The 21,306-nt window shown below is 40.0% G+C and overlaps 2 protein-coding genes across 4 annotated transcripts in view; one reads left to right on the forward strand and one right to left on the reverse strand.

The window, feature by feature from the left end:
* Positions 1–13,413, forward strand: part of atrip (ATR interacting protein) — a 32,753-nt gene extending 19,340 nt beyond the window's left edge. For 2 of the 3 annotated variants that reach the window (XM_055648284.1, XM_055648286.1), the window contains 8 exons: positions 754–858; positions 4,106–4,235; positions 4,709–5,440; positions 7,856–7,998; positions 10,718–10,809; positions 10,961–11,047; positions 11,733–11,985; positions 12,295–13,413. In XM_055648284.1, coding sequence (XP_055504259.1) covers positions 754–858; positions 4,106–4,235; positions 4,709–5,440; positions 7,856–7,998; positions 10,718–10,809; positions 10,961–11,047; positions 11,733–11,985; positions 12,295–12,368 — 1,616 coding nt within the window. In that variant the 3' untranslated portion in view covers positions 12,369–13,413. The remainder of the gene's footprint in view (positions 1–753; positions 859–4,105; positions 4,236–4,708; positions 5,441–7,855; positions 7,999–10,717; positions 10,810–10,960; positions 11,048–11,732; positions 11,986–12,294) is intronic. The other variant, XM_055648285.1, reaches the window with a different exon arrangement.
* Positions 13,414–20,781: 7,368 nt separating this feature from the next.
* LOC129704884 (troponin C, slow skeletal and cardiac muscles) overlaps positions 20,782–21,306 on the reverse strand; it is a 33,487-nt gene continuing 32,962 nt past the window's right edge. The window contains exon 6 of the mRNA XM_055648287.1: positions 20,782–21,045. Coding sequence (XP_055504262.1) covers positions 21,014–21,045 — 32 coding nt within the window. The 3' untranslated portion in view covers positions 20,782–21,013. The remainder of the gene's footprint in view (positions 21,046–21,306) is intronic.

The following is a 21,306-nucleotide window of genomic DNA, read 5'->3' on the forward strand; positions in this document are numbered from 1 at the left end:
TGTAGCCAGGACCGAACCCGGGTCACTGGTGCTGTAAGGCAGCAACTCTACCGCTGTGCCACTGTGCTGCCATGTGACAATTATGTGGCAACAATTATCCTTCATAGGTTTTAAGGCTTATTCTGGTATGACACAGTCAATATATACAGTGTAGATATGGTGTGTTGTCAGAAGAGCCTCTGAAGATCTTGCATTTCTGTGGGTTTTGTTTTCTGGAGATTTAAAAACGATCCACGTTCACACCTCAGTCAACAAGATCATAAAATGGTCTTGGATTTTACAGGAATGGTTAAATAATTTGTTAAAGTGGTTAGGTCTGTTAATGTGGAATAGTCAATGACACGTAACTTCCTTCAACTGCACTTTTCTACTCTATGAATGTCTCAAGAACAGCCAGGCGTGAAGTGTCACTACATGAGCCCACTGGAGTCTTCATTTTGGCTCTTATTCCTCACCATGTATGCTCCTAAACATCTCTCACTATCAATGTCTGAATTTCATCTGGGGCTTTTCATTGCATGGATTTTAACTCTAAATTGATAAATGTATGGTTCATTGTCATAATCAAAATTGCAATTGAATTAAATGTGCTGTTTGTTATAATCTAATTTTTGCAAAGTGTAGTGTAGAAATGTACGTTAGATTTGGCGTTTTGTTTAGTTTATTATTTTTTAACATTACAGAGCTCACTCGCATATATTTAGATACATATTTTATGGTTTAAAATTGTTGTATGTGTTCTTTGGCCCTTAGGTTCTGCTGGCCCACATTCCATTTGCACTGGTGCAGGAAAGCAAGCAGCCTGGTCCAAAGCTGATCTTTTAAAGGCATCCAGAAGATGCAGAGGACGGGTTGAAGGTGATTCACTGATTTTGACGACTTGGAATCCGTGTTTGCCAGATTAGCATATTTCCACCATTTGTGGCTAAAATAAATGTAATTATAGACATTCTCCGTTTACGGTCATGACTTGGTAGTTTTAATTGCAGATGTAAGCCAGGGTTAGAAAGTGCCAACATTAATTTGTAGTGATCGGGTCCATTAGACGACACTATTGTTGTCTGGAGGTGCCTGAGTTGGAAATGGCATGGTACATAGATATTTCCTGGATTGAGTTCCAATCTTTGTTTGGAAAGTGTGGGAACAATTACAGTGCCCTCCATAATGTTTGAGACAAAGACCCATCATTTATTTATTTGCCTCTGTACTCCACAATTTGAGATTTGTAATTGGAAAAATCACATGTGATTAAAGTGCACATTGTCAAATTTTATTAAAGTGTATCTTTATACATTTTGTTTTCACCACGTAGAAATTACAGCTGTGTTTATACAAAGTCCCCCATTTCAGGGCACCATAATGTTTGGGACACATGGCTTCACAGGTGTTTGTAATTGCTCAGGTGTCTTTAATTGCCTCCTTCATGCAGGTATAAGAGAGCTCTCAGCACTTCGTCTTTCCTCCAGTCTTTCCATCACCTTTGGAAACCTTTATTGCTGGTTATCAACATGAGGACCAAAGTTGTGCCAATGAAAGTCAAAGAAGCCATTATGAGACTGAGAAACAAGAATAAAGTCAAATTTATTCGTCACATGCACCCGAAGGTGCAGTGAAATGAATTTTCCAGCAGCAATGCACTTAAAAAAAGAACACACAATACACAGTAGAATTTAACACAAACATCCACCACATCCTTCACTGTGGGTGAAGGCATAAAGTTCAGTCAGTCTTCCTCCTTTGTTCACCCGTGGTCGGGGCCATCAACCCTCCGTTGTCTCCGCTACGGACGGCCGGATGTAAAGGCCCTCTCATCAGGATGATCTAAACTCTGATGTCGGGACGGTCGAACACACTTGGACCGCCCGAAGTGGCACTTTCCTACCGGAGACCGCGGCTTCAGGATGTGGTAGGCCGCAGGCTGGCGGTCGGAGCTCTTCTTCGGTGATCCCCGGCAAGGGATCCCAGACGTAAGTCCACGCCACACCCGCGGCGAGAAGCTCCGCAGACCACAGCCCTATGATGCCAAAGTCACCAGGCCAGCGATCGGAGCACTCTCTGGCGACCCCCGGCAAGGGTTTGCCCCTGCTCCGCGATGGAAAAGTCCACGCTGCGCCCTCTGCTGAAGCTCTGTGCCTGACTCCGGGAAAGGCCGCTCCAATCCAAGCTGTTAGGCCGCGAGAAGGGAGGCGGAGAAGCGACATGGAAAAAGTCGCCTTTTCCCCACCACCCCCACACAAGACACACCAAGAAACACCCAAAACAAACACTTAGACAAACCATAAAAAGTCAAAATAACGAACACGCTGCTGGCAGGGCAGCCGACTCGCACCACCCTCAATCGACAGAAAAAACTGTTAGACATCAGCCAAACCTTAGGCTTACCAAAATCAACTGTTTGGGACATCATTAAGAAGAAAGAGACCACTGGTGAGCTTACTAATCGCAAAGGGTCTGGCAGGCCAAGGAAGACCCCCACAGTTGAAAAATCGCCAAACACCTGTACAACAGATCAGCAACACTCTTCAGGAGTCAGGTGTGGATTTGTCAATGACCACTGTATGTAGAAAACTTCATGAATGGAAATACAGAGGCTACATGGCAAGATGCAAACCACTGGTTAGCTGCAAAAATAGATGGCCAGGTTACAGTTTGCCAAGAAGTACTTAAAAGAGCAACCACAGTTCTGGAAAAAGGTCTTGTGGACAGATGAGATGAAGATTAACTTATATCAGAGTGATGGCAAGTGCAAAGTATGGAGGAGAGAAGGAACTGCCCAAGATCCAAATCATACCACCTCATCTGTGAAACACGGTGGTGGAGGTGCTATGACCTGGGCATATATGGCTGCTGAAGGTACTGGCTCACTTATCATCATTGATGATACAACTGCTGATGGTAGTAGCATAATGAATTCTGAAGTGTATAGACACATCCTATCTGCTCAAGTTACAGGACGGGACGACGAAGACTATGTTTAAACACTGCTGAAATTTATACATGGTGAAACCAAAATGTATAAAAATGACCTTTATTAAAATTTGACAATGTGCACTTTAACCACATGTGATTTTTCCAATTACAAATCTCAAATTATGGAGTACAGAGGCAAATAAATAAATGACGGGTCGTTGTCCCAAACATTGGAGGGCACTGTAGATGAAAACAGACCACCCATCCTACTGATTGAGAAAATGAGACATTAATCGTGCAGATGATAAATTAGTTAGCTTTTAATAGTTCTTCCTTCATGTTCATGTTCATTAGTGCCATTCGGCCCATCAAGTCTACTCCATCCACCATTCAATCATGGCTGATAGACTCAGCTTGTACTCGCTGGAATTTAGAAGATTGAGGGGGGATCTTATAGAAACTTACAAAATTCTTAAGGGGTTGGACAGGCTAGATGCAGGAAGATTGTTCCTGATGTTGGGGAAGTCCAGAACAAGGGGTCACAGTTTAAGGATAAGGGGGAAGTCTTTTAGGACCGGGATGAGAAAAATATTTTTCACACTGAGAGTGGTGAATCTCTGGAACTCTCTGCCACAGAAGGTAGTTGAGGCCAGTTCATTGGCTATATTTAAGAAGGAGTTAGATGTGGCCCTTGTGGCAAAGGGGATCAGGGGGTATGGAGAGAAGGCGGGTACGGGATACTGAGTTGGATGATCAACCATGATCATATTGAATGGCGGTGCAGGCTCGAAGGGCCGAATGGCCTACTCCTGCACCTATTTTTTTATGTTTCTATGTTTCAATCTATGTCTCCCTCCTAATCTAATTCTCCTGCCTTCAGCCCATAACCTCAGACACCTGTACTAATCATTAATCTATTTATCTCTGCCTTAAATATATCTACTGACTTTGCCTCCACAGCCTTCTGTGGCAAAGAATTCCACAGATTCACCACACTCTGACTAAAGAAATTCCTCCTCATCTCCTTCCTAAAAGAACGTCCTTTAATTCTGAGGCTATGACCTCTAGTTCTTGACTCTCTCCCAGTAGTGGAAACATCGTCTCCACTCCATCCAAACCTCTATCCTTCATCTTTTGCTTAGTTGCAGGCATTAGAAACATGCTTTATTTTTGTGTCAAATTTGTTCTTTTTAAGGTGCTGTACTGATGACTATGCTGCTCAGCCAACCAGTTGGTCCTCAGAATTTGGGTTTGAGCCATCTCCTCCACTGCAGTTCGGAGGCTTTCACTGAAATGGTCCAACACCATAGTTTCTGCAGCAGCACGTGAGTATAACTCATTATCAATGCTAATAGAATTCCACGGACCTCTGCCAAAGTAAAAGAATCGTAAAATGCCAACTTGAACTTTGATAGATTTTTATCGTGAATAATGCCAGCAAATCTTACTAAATAATTGTTAATTTAATTAAAAAATTTTGGAAAACATTTGTGCTGTATCTGCTGATTATTTCACTAGAGAGTAGCACTGTTTCATGGGCCATTTACTGTAAATGGCATATAGCTAATCGAGAAAGTAGTTTATGTACACTCAGTTGTATCCCATGAAACAGTGCTACTCTCTAGTGAAATAATCAGCAGATACAGCACAAATGTTTTCCAAATTTTTAAAATTAAATTAACAATTATTTGGATTGACGGTAATTGCTGTGGAAAACCTACCTAGTTTATTATAACACACAAATTGAGAAGGCAGAGAATAAAGAAATTGGTGTAATAATAATTTTCCATCTTTGCAGTGACTCTTCTTCAACTGAGAAATCTTCTGAAGAAAGGATAAAAGAAATGTATTCTAATCTACATAAGCATCAACAGTTAGCATTGTATGGCATTAACCTGCTCATCTTGGACCAGGAATTATCAAGAAAAAAGTTGGACATCACAGACATTTCTCGTGAGTTAAGAAAACACAATGACTTGCCTGGTGCAATTCATCTATTACCGCTAATAGAATATTACCTTGATATTTACTGTCAATCTTTGCAAACTGAAAAGGGAGAAAGAAGTCCTTCTAGAAACAGAAATTGCTGTTCATCCAACTCTGGGGAGCTCACTGCCTCAAATGTGGATGATTGTTTACATAATTTGGAAGACTTTGCACTTACTGCACTTGGAGTTCTATATCATCTTGTTTCACATAGTCAAACAGTTGGAAATTCCTTGTTGGCCCATACCTCCAGTCAGAGCACTGAAGGTGGCACATGCTCAGCTGCACAAGTACATAACAAAAGCACACCACCGGTCGAACATGGCAAAGAAGAAGCTGGATCATCCAGGCTCCAAAAGGACCAAGTAAAGCTGCAGGAATCAGCTGACTCAGAACAATCTCCGACTCACTTGTTTAATAAGTTGCTCCAGCTTTCCGACACAGTGACTATAAACATCTCTCATCGAAGAGAGAGTGTTCAGGACCAAAGCTTGAGAGTTTTGGGTAAGGTTGCTGAAAGTGCAAGTGCTGCGCTCCTGCACAGGTAAAGAAGACCAGAGGTTATATATTATATTAGATGACTGTCTTGAAAATCAACATGGATAAAGGTTGGGTGGAGGCTTGTGGGGGGTGGTGAGGGGGGGGGGGGGGGGGGGGGGGGAAAGAGGGGTGTGGGGGGGGGGGGGGGGGTGGGTGGGAGAGGGGTGTGTGGGCGGGGGTGAGGGGGGGAGTGAGCTTGGAGGAAAGACGGGGAAGAGCCATGGGCGAAAGGAGGGTATCACGGGGGGGGGGGGGGGGGGGGGGGAGCCAGGGAGGGGGACCAGAGGGGTAGTGGCTAGAATTGGCGGTGCGATAGGGACTCACAGTGGGCACTGGTCGTTCTCCTCCACTGGGATCATAGTCTCCACTTTCCGTTTGGCGACATCTCCAACTCTGGGCTGGGCTGGGTCTCCGACGCTGGGCTGCTTGGGGCTGGGCTGCTTCGGGTTCCTCCGAAAATTGTGTTCAGTTGGAAACCTCCGCTGGCCATCCTCAGCTCCAGTGAAGACGCGATGGCGCAGGAAGGGGCGGACCGGCCCGGTGAGTGATAGGGGAAGAGACTAATCCGCGCGGCGCTGAACGGCAGGAGGAGTGAGTGATCTGCGCCCGCGCGTTTTTTAAGAGTTTTTAAACCTCGCTAACATTCAACCGATCAGAACAAAGCTTGGTGCTATTGCAGCATAGGAGAACGGTGAGTGAGCTGGTGAAAAATCATAGCGCTGTCTCAAATCGTTTTTGCGTAAATAGAAAGACCGCACAAACGGGAAAATAACAAGCTCAGAGTTTTAGTTATGTATACATATGTGGGGCATGCTTTTTAAAGTGTTGTGCCTAGAGCATGCTGTTAGGGGTGGTGATGGAAGCAGATATGCTCACAACATTTAAAATGCTTTTAGATCGTTCATGAACATCATTTTAATAAAGGGATGTGCATCATTTGCACGCAGAAGGAATTAGTTTAATTTGGCATCATGTTCAGCACCGACATCATAAGCCATAAGGCCTGTTCCTGTTCAATGCTCTAGAACATCGTGGGTTATCCAATAAAGCAATGTAACTATGCTTCAAGCATTACATTACATTGTGTATCTCTTTATTTAATTGCTTGTATGAAAAACTGTTCATGTTTGACCTTCTGGCCTACGTATTCCAGAATATAATCAGGTATTTTACACATGGAATTTATCACTTCTGCATTTCTTTAAGACTCAGTTAGTCACCCTTTCCATTGTACAGAATCCTGACTTATCTAACTTCTCCACGTAATTTAATCCTTGAAGCCTAGGATTCATTCTGGTAAGTCTATGTCGTCATACATCCTCGAAGGACAGTGTTTCCTTTGTTGAGTGATTTGCGCAGAACCACAGATAGAGTTCATTTAGGGGGTTGTATAGCTATAGTGTTTATATTTCAAAGTTCTATTTGCTTTTTTGATTTATTTTTTACCTATCTACATAATTTAAATGTTTTACCTATTGGACATTCATTCTCATTTATCTCCTCTGCTGTGAGTTTTTCTTCATTTTGAAAATTCTCTCTTATCTCTGGTCCTTTTTGCCCATGACTGTAAAATTGAATCCTATCATTTATCCAATTTCAAAACAATCCTCAGTTGTCGGCTGACTGGTGCAGCGCCAGAGATCCGGGTTCAATCCTGACTACGGGTACTGTCTATACAGAGTCTGCATATTCTCCCCGGGTGCTCTGGCTTCCTCCCACATTCCAAGGACATGCAGGTTTGTAGGTTAATTGACCCTCTGTAAATTGCCCCTAATGTGTAGGATGTGAAACTGGGATAGCATAGACCTAGAGTGAGGGTGTTCGGCAGTGGGCCGAAAGGCCTGTTTCCATGCTATATATCTAAACCTTGGACCATTAAGTCTGCACCATCCATAAAGCACTTTTTTTTTAACACTATTCCGATCCTATTCCTTTTTTCCCCACATTCCCATTAAAGTCTCTAAGATTCTCCCTTTTGCCTCTGGTCAATTAACCTACCAAGCTCATGTTTGTTTGGGGAAGCCTGAGAATCCTGAAGAAGCTAGGGTGTCACGGAAAGAAAATTTAAGCCCTACAAATTAACAGAGGTCAGGATTGAACCCACGTTTCTGGAGTTAAGAGCCACAATAGCCACGCCATTGTACTGCACCAGTACTGTTTTTAAATAATTCCACAACACATTTACACCGATTTAGATTGTAACCTAGAGTGTGAAAAGATGCTAATAAAGTTCAACAAGAGGAGACAAAAAATATATATTTTCTTTTTTTTGTTTGTTTTTGAGCCAATGACAAAAAAACCCTTGCTAATTTATCATCTGTACTTAAAAGACCTTATGAAAAAGTGTATTCATCAACAAAATATTGATTTAAACACTGCTTCAAGTAGTTACTTAGATTTTATTTGGATTTTCTGTCAGGTTTCATCATTTACTAAGCAGCCAAGTGCTATTGCGATGCCTTTCTCCAGATTCATCATGTTCCATCGTTCTACTTGTTGTCCAGCTCCTGGCAAATCTTGCAGATCACGTGGAATTGGCTTCAAAGTTTTGCTCCCAGTCAGGTAAAAAGAAAATGCTTCCAACAAATTGATCAGTTTATGCATTTAAAAAAAAATCAGATGTCCTGTTTATGAGCACATTGGATGAATGTTTGTGGATCTTTAAAACATTGATTCTAGGTCTGCTGCATTTTTTAATCTTTCAATTTTTTAAGGTAATATTTAGTAGAAAAATCAATTTCTCAGTACTCTCAGCTATATTCTACCTGTACATGTTATTGGTATGATGTTAAGTATAAACTAGTTGATGTGAAGATATTATGGACTTCAAGTTTGTAGTATCGTACCTGATGTAAAGAGGGAAATAATGGACTGAATGTGTGGCCTTTAGTGCACTCATATATATATGTAGCCATTCCAATGATATGGAAGATAGACACAAAAAGCTGGAGTAACTCATGGGGTCAGACATCATCTCTGGGGAAAAGGAATAGGTGATGTTTCGGGTTGAGACCCTTCTTCAGACTTGATGACAGGGGTTTGATTGAGACCTCTGGTGCTATGTGTGCAGAATTTGCATATTCTCACTGACCATGTGAGTGCTCTGCTTTCCCTCCACGTTCCAAACATGTTGCTGGCCTTTTAGGTTAATTGGCTACTGTGTGTTGCTCCTCGTGTAGGTGGCTCATGGATGAATTGGGAGGGGGAGTTGATATCCATGTGAAAGAATAGTTTACTGGGAAATAGGTTGGTGGGAGGGGAATGGAATGAATGTGATTGCTCAGACAGCTGGCAGAGACTAGACAGCCCTCAAGCACCCACCCTCTGTGCAATAAGGACATATGAAATACAAAAAAAACATTTTGTAATATTTTAATAATCTATGTTTAAAGTATTGTCTAAAAGTCAAAATAAGTGCCGATTCCCCCCTCCCCCCTTGCTCAATTGTGAAATGCTTGGGCATTAAATGTGTTAAAAGTGCAAGTTGTCATTGAAACCTCCATTGATCCACATTTCTGTAATTTGCAGGTCATTATAGACAAGTTGTGATTTGATAAGGGTGTATATATTCAGTACCTTTGGATTTCATCTTTTTGAATTTAATTTTGAAAGCTGATCTTGCACAGTTGCGTAGTTTGCTATATTCAGTTATCAATAGTATGCTTGCTGGTTACAAAGTTTGTGTAGAACCTGTGTTATCTTGGGAACCAATCAAGAATTTTGTATATAAAAATACTAAGAATTGTTATCTTATGCCTGCATATACTGCATCCTGTTAAATTACTGGGAAGTGACAATTGCTGTTTATGTTGCACTAGGTGCCAGTGAAAGAGATTGATCTGGCTGACTGCTCTGATCGTTATCACATTCATCAGATTTCAAATATGGCACTATTATTGTAAAACATTTGAGTTTTGAAGAGTATATGAATTAAACATATATTTTATTGTGGCCTGATAATGTAGTTTTAGTCTGGAACTTTATTTCAAAGTTCTATGAACCTCAATTACTATCTGTGTAGGAAGGAACTGCGGATGCTGGTTTAAACAAAATGCTGGAGTAACAGCGGGACAGGCAGCATCTCTGGAGAGAAGGAATGGGTGTCGTTTCTGGTCGGCCCCGTCTGAAGAAGCATCGTGCCCCGAAACATCACCTATTCCTGATTAGTTACTCCAGCATTTTGTGTCTACCTTCAGTTACTATCTGCCATCTTAAACAAATGACAGTTTGCATTGGGAGATTGATAGTGATTTGATTGTTATAAATATTTAGTCAGGCATGACTCTGACCCTCAGTTATTTGGATATGCTACTTACCACAACTTGTTGGATCACTGTTAAAATGTTAGTTAACTTTTTAGATTGCAACTCTGATCTGATGCAAAAAAGCCAGATGTAAATCTACTTCTCTTCCTGAGTAATAAAAAAACAAATTGGATATCAGATCTTAGATGTTTTGATCCATAGAGTCAGCTGTACTCTGTCAATTAAACCTTGTAGCCCTTTTACAAGATTCTAGGTTCATTTCCGTTCTATCAATTCCCAGCTGGGAAGGAATAGAGATCTGATGTGAATTGTGTAAATATTCAGGATAATAAGCTCCAAATTTCCCTTTGAAAGAAATTAACCTCTGTGACGGGTATTCTTAAGAAAACATTACCATTATCACAAAATGTGAGTTGCTGTCTTAAGTTTTGCTACCCGGTTAAATGCATTCATACTTCAGCATACCAATGCACCGAGTGAATATTTTAATTGTAAATGATATAATTAAAATCAATATTGGTGTACTATTAATAACCATAGGAGGTGGAACCACACTGGGGAAAGCAAATGAGTCCGTGTGATCATATTGTGTTGTGCCCCTGCTTATTTCTCAAGCACAACTCTGAATCTCATGTAGCTGGTCATTTTAATTTCCTGCCGCATTCTAATTGCACTCTGATCTTTTACTCAGTGCTTTGCAGTCTTCCATTGTATTCAAGAATTTCAATTCATATACGTTCCAATCATTTTGTGGGCAGCATTTTTCGGTTATTGGTAGTGTTTTTCCTGTCGTCATTTTCTCCTACCCGTGTCCCATCCGTTGTTGCCTGTTCATGATCACTCTTTGATTATTTAATCTTTCCATGGTGTAAATCCAAACTAATCTACGTATTTCCAGTATTTCTGTTCTTGTTTCAGAATTTCAATATTGACAGGACATATTCCTGCAGTAACACGTTATGTTGATTTTCATCGTGGTTGGTAATTTTAATAAATGCACTTTTTATTCTTTCCAGCAGCATGCCTGTTTCTTAATCTGTACACATATGCTTCCTCCAGACCTGACACCTCTGCTGGAGATGGGCTCTGGCTCCAGCTTGAACAAGAGGTAATCACTGACTGATGTACGTTGTTGTAAAATGAATATCATTTTTTAAATTGGACAATTGCAGAAGTGTCTTACTTGGCGTATAGAATAATATTTTTTGCTTAGTCAGTTATAAAACAAGAATAATGTTTTTATTTCTCTATTTTGATAGATTGTACGATTCATCACCAAATTTGGTTTGTCCCATTCTGGTGCAAGTGCCGTGTTAGTAGAATCGGACTGTCTGTGCAATACTGAGGTAACACATTTTTTTTTAAAATGCTGTTGATTTTTCTAAAAACAAGATTCGACATCTGTCTTTTTGTTTTTTTTTAACTAAATGGATTTGAGAATTGTTCATAAATTTAAAATGTAATGATGTTTATTTTTCGGATCCAGTGCATGTTCGAAATCAGAATGAAGAGCATCAGAATCACCATTTTTGAAGTATAATTTCAAAGTTAAGGCCCAGCTACAATGCCCTTTATCGGGACCTAACTCTAGATTTAGGGAACTTATAGATTATGACACAAGCAGAATGATGATATTACATCTGTAGTTTAAACATGATCTCAAAATGTTCTCTAATATGAACAAGGTGTGATTGAAGATCCATCCTACTGTATGTGTAATTTTTAAGTGCCTTCTCTTATAGTTGTGCAATTGATTTCCTGCGAGTCATTTATAACATTAATTTACAGAGCTTAAGGCATATAGACTTATTTGCTTTTGGAATGGAAATGTTCTTTCCAATCATTGAGTTGTCACAGGCAGATATATTGATCGAGATAAAGAAGTTTCATGGCACTGAATATTCTTCCTTCATACTTCAGAATGTGTGCATTTATATTTTGAAATTGAAAGTTTGGTTGGCTAGTTCCATGATATTGGCTGAACTTTGTGGCTGAATAGTATTTATGGTATGCATCTTTCTCATTCTGCAGATCTTGAAGACTTTAATAGTTATGTTACACCGGCAATGGCTTACCATTCGACTATCCACACAGAATCTCTCTTCACTGGGTAATCAAGCTGTGGTGCAGTTCCTACGAGAAACTGTTCTGCTGTTGCACTGCCTTTCACAGAGGGACAAGAATTTTACAGACCATTGTTTTGTTGTACTGCACTTATACGATCAAGTTATGCATGGAATTAAAGCCATTTTTAAAAATCTAGCAGATCTAGAAGAAAATGAAGGTGAGAGATCTTTTATATAATGTGTTTATTTTTTGGGGGAATTGCAAGTACTGGCAGAACTAGTCAGTATTTGTCACCTTATTCTCATAGCATCTGGACATGATTGGCAAGTCTGTTAGGATCAAGACTTTAGTGGAATGGAATGGAGCAGTGATTTAAATTAACTAATTAGGTTTTTGAATAAATGTAACACAGATTGAACCACTCCTATTTCATTTGAAATGGTTTATATGCTGTAAAAAAATGTATTGGAACATTCCTTTGGCTTGAAATATCCTCATTCTCATTTTTATGCAAATCTTATTTCAGAAATTGCATTGGAAGAGCTGTGTTCTCCTGAGCCTGAAGCTGAGTATCGGGGATTAGAAACGGACGGACCTTAGAGCACCATGGACATGAATGGAAAATAAACCTTCAGTAAAGCACAGATAATTGCGCACTTCAGTGCATTCAGTTGTCTCACGGTATAACTGAGTTGATCTTTCGCAAAGTTAATATCACAGCTCGTCACAGAAATCATAATGAACTGCTTTTAAAGTGTAGTTTGGATGGTTTTGTTGATGCAACGGACACAGCTGTATATGCCTTTTTCACTGATTCAAGTGAGAAAGGAAAAACTTTCTGGTTAATAACATATCTGTCACACCGATCACTGTCAAAACTGTCATTCAAATGTCATATTTTACTTTCTAAATTGCCGATATCCAATATTTTTTATATGCTGACCCTGCAGTAGGGTTTGGTAGTTTGTTAACACTGGACTCTAAGTGCATCAAGAAAATTAAATTACAAATGATGTAATTGTCAAGTGGTTTATTTTTTTCTGGTAAACAACAGAACCTCAGCTCCATATTTGTTGTATATGCATTTAAAAAATGTATTTAAAAATGTGCGTTGTTATGCTTTGTGCTTGAGTGATTTATCAAGGAAACTGAGGCGTTGAAAGCTTTATGTCTTGATTCCTTGATAATGTTGTGCCAACTGACTTCACAATCTTGCAGGCAGCATAGACCAAAACTGGACATTTCTCAAATTGCTCAGAAGGTCTGGCAGCATCTAAAAAGGAAGGGAAAATATTGTTTCAGAATCAACCTTTTTTTCAACGGTGCAAGTGCTTCCAGCATTTTCCATTTCTGTTTTAGACCTGTCAGCATTTCTTTTTGTTTAAAGTATTTGACAGGTGATGGTTTTGTCAGCTGATAGCTCAGGTAACAGTTTAAAAATGATTTAAGGAGAAGTACCATTGATTGATTATTCGTACTTGAAGAATAAAAAAAGCATAATTTTCAAAAGGAATACACTGTCTGATCAGTGAATTAATTTGTCCTGTGCCAGTCGAATGTGGGGATCACTGTATCATCTGATATGTAAAATATTTTCCTAACGTCTTTACAACTTAGTTTACAATAAATGTAAAATTATAAACCATTGATGGTGTTTTGTAAATCTGTTTTGAGGTAATACCTCATTCTGCATGAGAAAGTTCTATTTTTAATAATTGTGTGATCAAATCCTTAAAGACAAAGCATACTAACATTTTTCTATCAGAAATTTTTAATGTAATTTTGAAATTACCTCTGAATGTCACATTTGCAGGAAAATGATTGGAATTACATTATCATATATTACATCGTTGACATATCAGCTACCTTCAATTTTGATTATGGCCTATTAAATTTAATTCTTGCAACAAACTATTTTAAGTTGGATGGCTTCAAGTTAAATACATAAGGCTTCATAGAAATGTAATTTACTTTCATAATGCAAGTAACGATATTTCAGATCATAATGATGCACAAATATGTATTATTTTAAAAGGTTACAAAAAAAAGCTGGAGAAACTCAGCGGGTGCAGCAGCATCTATGGAGCGAAGGAAATAGGCAACGTTTCGGGCGAAGGGTTTCGGCCCGAAACGTTGCCTATTTCCTTCGTTCCATAGATGCTGCTGCACCCGCTGAGTTTCTCCAGCTTTTTTGTGTAACCTTCGATTCTCCAGCATCTGCAGTTCCCTCTTAAACACTGTGTATACTTCACTGCGTTATCTCTTCAAGATATGCCTACCTTGAAGAAGTTCTCCTCTTCTCTCCGGAGACAGTTTCACAACCTCCTCTCTAACTGTCCCCCATCTGTGATCCCTCCTGCCCTCCAACTGTATTATTTTAAAAACTGTCTGGTTATTAACCTTACCACCAGTACAATATTCTAGATATTGATTCTCGCTTTTGTATCTTGACCACAATGTAATGAGAACCATAAGTATTCTGCCCAGTATCTCATATGCACTGCGGTACCCATTAACCATTGAAAAAATTGTAACTATTTGAAAAATAATTACTATTAATTTTAAAACTCTCCATTGGCTGACTGACTCATTTTAATTATGTGTTGGAAGGAATTGCAAATGCTGGTTTACACCAAAGATAGACACAAAATGCTGGAGTAACTCAGCGGGTCAGGCAGCATCTCTGGAGTCTGAAGAAGGATCTCGTCCTGAATCGTCACCTATTTCTTTTCTCCAGAGATACAGCTTGACCCGCTGAGTTCCAGAATTTTATGTCTAGCTTCAAGATGGATGATGTTACATGGAACATAAATGTCTCTGAATTCTTCCGTTTTTTCCAAATATGTAAAAATTAGCAGTAATTTGCTAACATTGTTACGCAAAATTTAACTGCCTTCAATGAGGAAGTAAACCATCCATGCATTGGATTATTTTTGTTCATAACTGTTATGACATCTATTGAAGAATGGACAAATTTATGTGCACAATTTTTCTAAACAACCACCTCTGTAATTAATGACATTGTGAGCAGCAACCGTTATTGAAACGTCGGGAACCCATTTCTCATAGGTAGCAATAAAACAAGTTCACTGTGGTGTGTAGTTTTGTTATTGTGTGATTGAAGCATTGGGCATACTTATTTGCTCTTTAAAATTCACCTAAACAACAGAAGCAACCTTGGTTTAATTCCTCCTCTGAAATAACAGCATCTATGAAAATGATGAACTTCCTTATTGATGCAATGGGTTGGCTGGGATCCACAACATTGGCTCATCCAGGGGGTTTTGCACAACTAACGGATCAAATGTGTCTTTATTGTGAAATGGGCTGTTTGTAAAGTTGTTTTCATTTCTATTTCTCTTTTTCAGTTTTCTGATTTGCACCACATTTTGCAAATTCTTGCTCAACACTAACCTGCGATAAGACTATTGTGGATAAAGGAATTCTGTTGTTCAAAATGAGGGAGAAAACCTTTTGGTACTCGAAGTAACAAAAGATCCATAGCAACCTTGATGCCTTTCTATGCTAATGCCGTTTGCTTGCAATTGGCCTGTATCCCTTTACTTTCTTCTCTGAGTCCATATGTGTCTGAAACATTGTAATTATATTTGCCTCTACCACCTTCTCTGGCAGTGCTTTACTTCAAAATAGAAATTAGGGAGAAAACCTTTTGGCCCTTACTCGCCAATGTGATCAAAAGATCATCCACTAGTATCCCGTACCTGCCTTCTCTCCATACCCTCTGATCCGTTTGCTAGCCACATTGGCATCTACTCCCTCTTAAATATAGCCAATGAACTGGCCTGACTACCCTCTGTGCAGAGAGAAACATTGAGATTACCACTCTCTGTCTGAAAAAAGTTCTTCTCTGGCAGTTTTAAAGGATTTCCCCTTTAACCGCTGCCCTGTGTGAATATTTTGCCTCTGATCTTTTAAATTTCTTCCCTCACATCTTTCAACCTATGCACTATTGTCTTAGACTCTCTGACCTGGGGGGTAAAAACTGTGATCATCTACCCTATCTGTGCCTTTCATAATCTTACAAACCTTAGTCCCTGTGAGAACAAACGCAGTTTATCCAATTTCTCCTTGTAACTAAAGTCATCCATTCTCAAGGTTTCAAGGTCAGTTTATTGTCATGTACCAATGAAGGTACAGTGAGCTTTGAGTGACCATACAGCCATACTAAGTGAGAAACAACAAGACACACAGCCACATCAATTATAAGTTAACATAAGCATCCACCACAGCGGCTCCCACCATTCCCCACTGTGGTGGAAGGTAATAAAGCCCAATCTTCTCCCTCTTTATTCTCCCGTGGTCGGCATTGTCGAACCATCCGAAGTTGGGGCCATCAAAGCTCCTGCAGCCGGCGATCCGAAGCCCTCGCTTTGAGGTGATCGAAACTCCCTCGTCGGTATGGTTGAAACTCACCGTGGTTTGGAGCTCCCAAATCGTTCTAACCAGGGCACGCGGGCTCCACCATGTTAAAGTTCACAGGCCCGCGGTTGGAGCTCTTCACAGTCGATCCCCGGCAAAGGGATCGCAAGCTCCATGATAGTTAAATGCCGGGTTGTTCCCAGGAAAGACTGCGCCACTCCACGATGTTAGGCCGCAGTGGTGACGGAGATATGGTACGGAGAAAAATAGCATCTCCGTCAAGGTAAGAGATTGAAAAAGGTTTTGCCCCACCCCCCACATAAAACAAACCAAGGTTCACTAAACGTACTCTTTAACACGTACTTAAAATAACAAAAACAGAAGAAAGGTCAGGCAGACTTGGTGAGGCAGCCACTTGCTGGCGCCACCCAGTGGTTCATTCTAGACAACATCCAGGTAAATCCCTTCTGCATTCTCTCTTGCTACCACATCCTTCCCCAACTTTGATACGTAATGCTTTGGCTTATGAAGGCAAGCACAGCAAATGGCACTTAAGACCCATGTGTTTAAATTTCAGGGAACTATGAGCATCCCAAGATATCTCGATAAATCAACACTCCTAAGCTCTGTTATTTCTTGTATTATGTAGGGTGATTTCACTAAAGGTCACTGGAGCGTAGATCCGCACCCACGTGACCAAAATTCTCAAGTGGAGGACACTCGAGGGTTCGGTACATGTTGGTGGATGGGAAAAAACGCATTTTCCCACCCGTTAAAAACAGAAAACGGCGAGGTTGTGAGCTGCAATTTACTGTGCCAGTCGGGGTGACCGTGAGGCACAGCTACCTAGATTTACAGGGAAAAAAAAGATAGCAAGTAAGGTAAATTCAAGAGGGAACTGAAGGTGCCAAACCGGCGGAAATGAACAGCCGACATTTGCCGTGGATATTTAAAGGTCCAAAATATCGGGAATTATTGCGTTTGCTCGCTGAATTCATCAAAAGTAAGGCATTATTAACTTACTTTTGATAAATTCAGCGAGCAAACGCGATAATTCCCGATATTTTCGACCTGTAAATATCCACGGCAAATGTCGGCTGTTCATTTCCGCCGGTTTGGGGGCACCAGTTCCCTCTTGAATTTACCTTACTTGCTATCTTTTTTTTTTCCCTGTAAATCTAGGTAGCTGTGCCTCACGGTCACCCCGACTGGCACAGTAAATTGCAGCTCACAACCTCGCCGTTTTCTATGTTTTTAACGGGTGGGAAAATGCGTTTTTTCCCATCCACTAACATGTACCGAACCCTCGAGTGTCCTCCACTTGAGAATTTTGGTCACGTGGGTGCGGATCTACGCTCCAGTGACCTTTAGTGAAATCACCCTATACTGTCGGTATTTGACATCCTGAAATGCATTACTTCACACTTGTCTGGATTAAATTCAATTGACCACCGTTATTTAACATCCACTTCTTGGGGGGAGGGGCACATCCACTTCTTGGGGGGGGAGCAGGTTTTTACAAATTGATGATTTTGTGATCATGATTGGAATACTTTTATTGTGTTGGCTGAGATATTCAAAAGTCACTATATCTGTGAAATTCAAGGAAATTTCTGAGGTCTATTATTTTTTGAAGAAAGTTCATAAATAAATGTTTGTCTGAAAGAGGTGTTTTTTTTTACCTTGGTTAGGTTATACATTGTAGTATTGCTTCCCTCTCACTATTGTAGTGTGTTTTTATTTTCCTTTGCTGCACTAGCCTGGAAGGCACCTTATCAAAGATAACCTCCATGCTTACAGATGGCATACTTTCTCCATAAATGGAAACAATAACATGTACAAAAATAGTTGCAGTGACACAGTACAGACTAAATAATGTAACCTAATTCAGACTGCATTGTCATTGTGGGAAAGAGATCGTACCAAAATTAGAACAGCAAGAGGAACGCAAGGTTAGACCACATCTGTGGAGGGAAATGAGCAGTTGACATTTCAGGTCGAGACCCTTCATCTAGACAGTCCCAGTGAGGGGCCTTTCAGTCCAGATGTAGGGTCAGAGTGATACAGTGTGGAAATAGGCCCTTCGTCCCAACTTGCCCACACAGGCCAACATGTCCCAGCTACACTAGTCCCACCTGCCAGCATTTGGTCCATATCCCTCCAAACTGTCCTAACCATGTACCTGTCTAACTGCTTCTTAAATGTCGGGATAGTCCCTGCCTCAACTACCTCCTCTGGCAGCTTGTTCCATTCACCCATGACCCTTTTAGTGAAAAAGTTACCCCTCAGATTCCTATTAAATATTTTTGCCTTCACCTTAAACCTATGTCCTCTGGTCCCCTTCACCTACTCTGGGCAAGAGACTCTGTGCATCATTTGGGTGTTGACGTCCAAAACGTCGACTGTCCATTTCCCTCCACAGATGTGGCCTGACCCACTGAGTTCCTTCACCTGCCTCTTTTTTTTACTATAGATTGCAGCATCTGCTGTCTTTCATGCCTCTATTTAGGTGTTCCGCTGTGAGATCTCTTCAAGTTCTGCCCTCTGAAGAAGTTGCCATCCTCTGACGGGAGTTTTGTGAGCGCTCTCTCACCACTCCCCCTCTAATTTCCACTGGTCTTCAAAATGACTTTAAGCTGAGTGTCAGCGATTGAGACTGTTTTACTATTCATACAAATAAAAAAATCTGCAGGAAAACTGAAAATAAAAACAACGTTTTAAGTCAGCCAGCAACTGTGGAAAATGAGGAAAGTTATTGTTAAAGACCCTTTGTTCAAACTTTGAGTCTTTGACCTGAAACATTACTATTTCCACAGATACTGCCTGTGGTGCTGAGTGTTTCCAGCGTATTCAGTTTTATTATTTCTGCTATGCAACCAATGTGCAATATTATACTAAATACAGCAGATCAGATGGGTTCACTGGTTTAAATACAGTGTCCCTTAATCACATGTACAATTTGATCTTCGTCTTCTGATTTGGGATCTAGCGCTGAAACAGGAAACTAAGAACAGCTCTACAAACATTCCACCTTAAGATGCAATGGAAGAAATCATAATTCATATATTAAAGAACAAATAGAACTTAGTTGCTTACACCCAGTAGTTTGAATAGACAGACACCAGGCTATGCTTTAGACATTGCCTCATACAGAATTAGCTTACACCTGGTCCTATGCTTTTCTGTTCTATGTGCTATGTATATTTACACCCGAGGGTACTATTTAGCATTTATAATCAGAGCTTGAGAATATATGAAGCATCCTGAATATGAGGCACCACCCATAAGTACTACAATGACATAAGAATGAACTTTACTGATGAATGTGCTTCATCAGACATCATGATTTATCAGGACTTATGAACTGTTCATGTTGCCAACTGTTCAATGTGCCATCTTTATTTAGCACAGATAGGTCCCATGAGCTTGGATCCTGGGTTAAGCCAACTGAATCAACATGGTGGATTCAGTTACAGGATTACTCATTGTAATACAGAACATTCTTGAAATTCTCAGCAGATTAGACAGGGTTGGTAGAAAGAGAAACAACATTTTAGGCCGATGACCTTTCATTGCAATATCTTCTAAATAGAACAATCACCCAACTTCCAAACCCCTGAGTTGAATTTTTAGTGGTGATGTAAACCTTCACAAAATAATTTAGGAGTTCTGTATACTGTTTGCATTTTTATGTAAATCCACAGGATACAAATCGGTCCTAATTTTGGGATCTAAGATGTGTCTGGCGAAATGTCTTTCTTCAGATTTGCATGTGCATGAAACGGAGCTTCTGGTAATCATTTGTTGCCATGTAGTAGCAGTCATGGTAATATCTCTGGCAGCCTTCATACCCACAATCAGTGAGTGGGAAATTCTACACTCTCCAGCCAGTTCTTCAGAATTTGCTGGAATTATGATTCCATCTAATTAATTTAATTTATTATGGATTTGGGGGACTAAAAATGTTCAGGTAAAGTTACAAAATGTAATTTCTAAAATCAAATTGTTTCCTCAATTTTCTAGCTGTTCGGCCTAGGCTTGCAAGACTGCTTTATCTGATGCAAATACTAGTTCTGTGGCATGCAGGTCATGATATGGCAATTACATTTGATTCAGATTATGCAATCTCCAATCCTGCAGCTTTTTTTAAATTGCTGAGTTATTGTTGGATAGATATTACAAGTAATTTTTTTTAAATGCATGTGAGTGTTAAGTGGAGGCGATCTTCTTTTAATAAGATCTATTTGAGAATTTTGGGGCTTTACATTGACAAGTGTATTTTTTTCTATGAAAATGCAGTTGTACAGTTGTCCCTATTACTATTTCCCTCTGTTTTGGAATTTGAATTGACATCTTTACACCATAATGAACCTTTCATTTCCACGGTGCATTTAGGCTATGACATTTCTTGTAAATCTACATTATGATGATTAAATAACAATTGTTGCCCCATCAGTCAACAAAAAAAAAGAACAATGAGATCACTGACTAAACAAATCCTTTTGAGAAATGACTTGACCCTGTCCATGTTTCAGACGTTATGTTGCGACAGTTGTGGATAAAGAGCCTGTTGCGACTCAATTCTCAAGAGGTTTATACGAGGAGAGTAGGTTTATCCAAACATACACGATGCAACAGTGATTACAACTTTAATTCATCTTCAACAACTGCCATCAATTTATTTTGAAAGGCTACATGAAGCATTCAATTATGTACAATAAGTGAAAAAGTTCTATATTTATTGGAATGACCGGAAAAATCTTGGGCTTGAGGGTTGTTTAGTTCTTCATGCTTGTTAGTGATGGACTAAAGAGGGTTCACAGCAAAGCAAGTAACTGGATTCCTGCCAATAATTCTACCACATTTTACTCGACACCTTTCATGAACTCCAAGAATTCTGCAAAAGAAGAGCGTAAAATATTAAACTTCAGTTTTCATTTTTTCTTTAATTTTTCGAAGTGTGGAATCATAGCCATTCAACACAGTAACATACGCCTCAGCCCAGCATCCACACTGACCGCCAAGCATCGATCTACACTAATATTCTTCCTCTTCCCTACCCCTCACACCAAACTCCCCTTCTCCCACCCACCAACGTAGGGTTCATTGGGCAATGTAACCAGCACATCTTAGGCAAATAGAAGGAAACCCATGCAGC

The sequence above is a fragment of the Leucoraja erinacea genome, chromosome 16 (assembly GCF_028641065.1).
Source record: "Leucoraja erinacea ecotype New England chromosome 16, Leri_hhj_1, whole genome shotgun sequence".
NCBI classification, from domain to species: Eukaryota; Metazoa; Chordata; class Chondrichthyes; order Rajiformes; family Rajidae; genus Leucoraja; species Leucoraja erinaceus.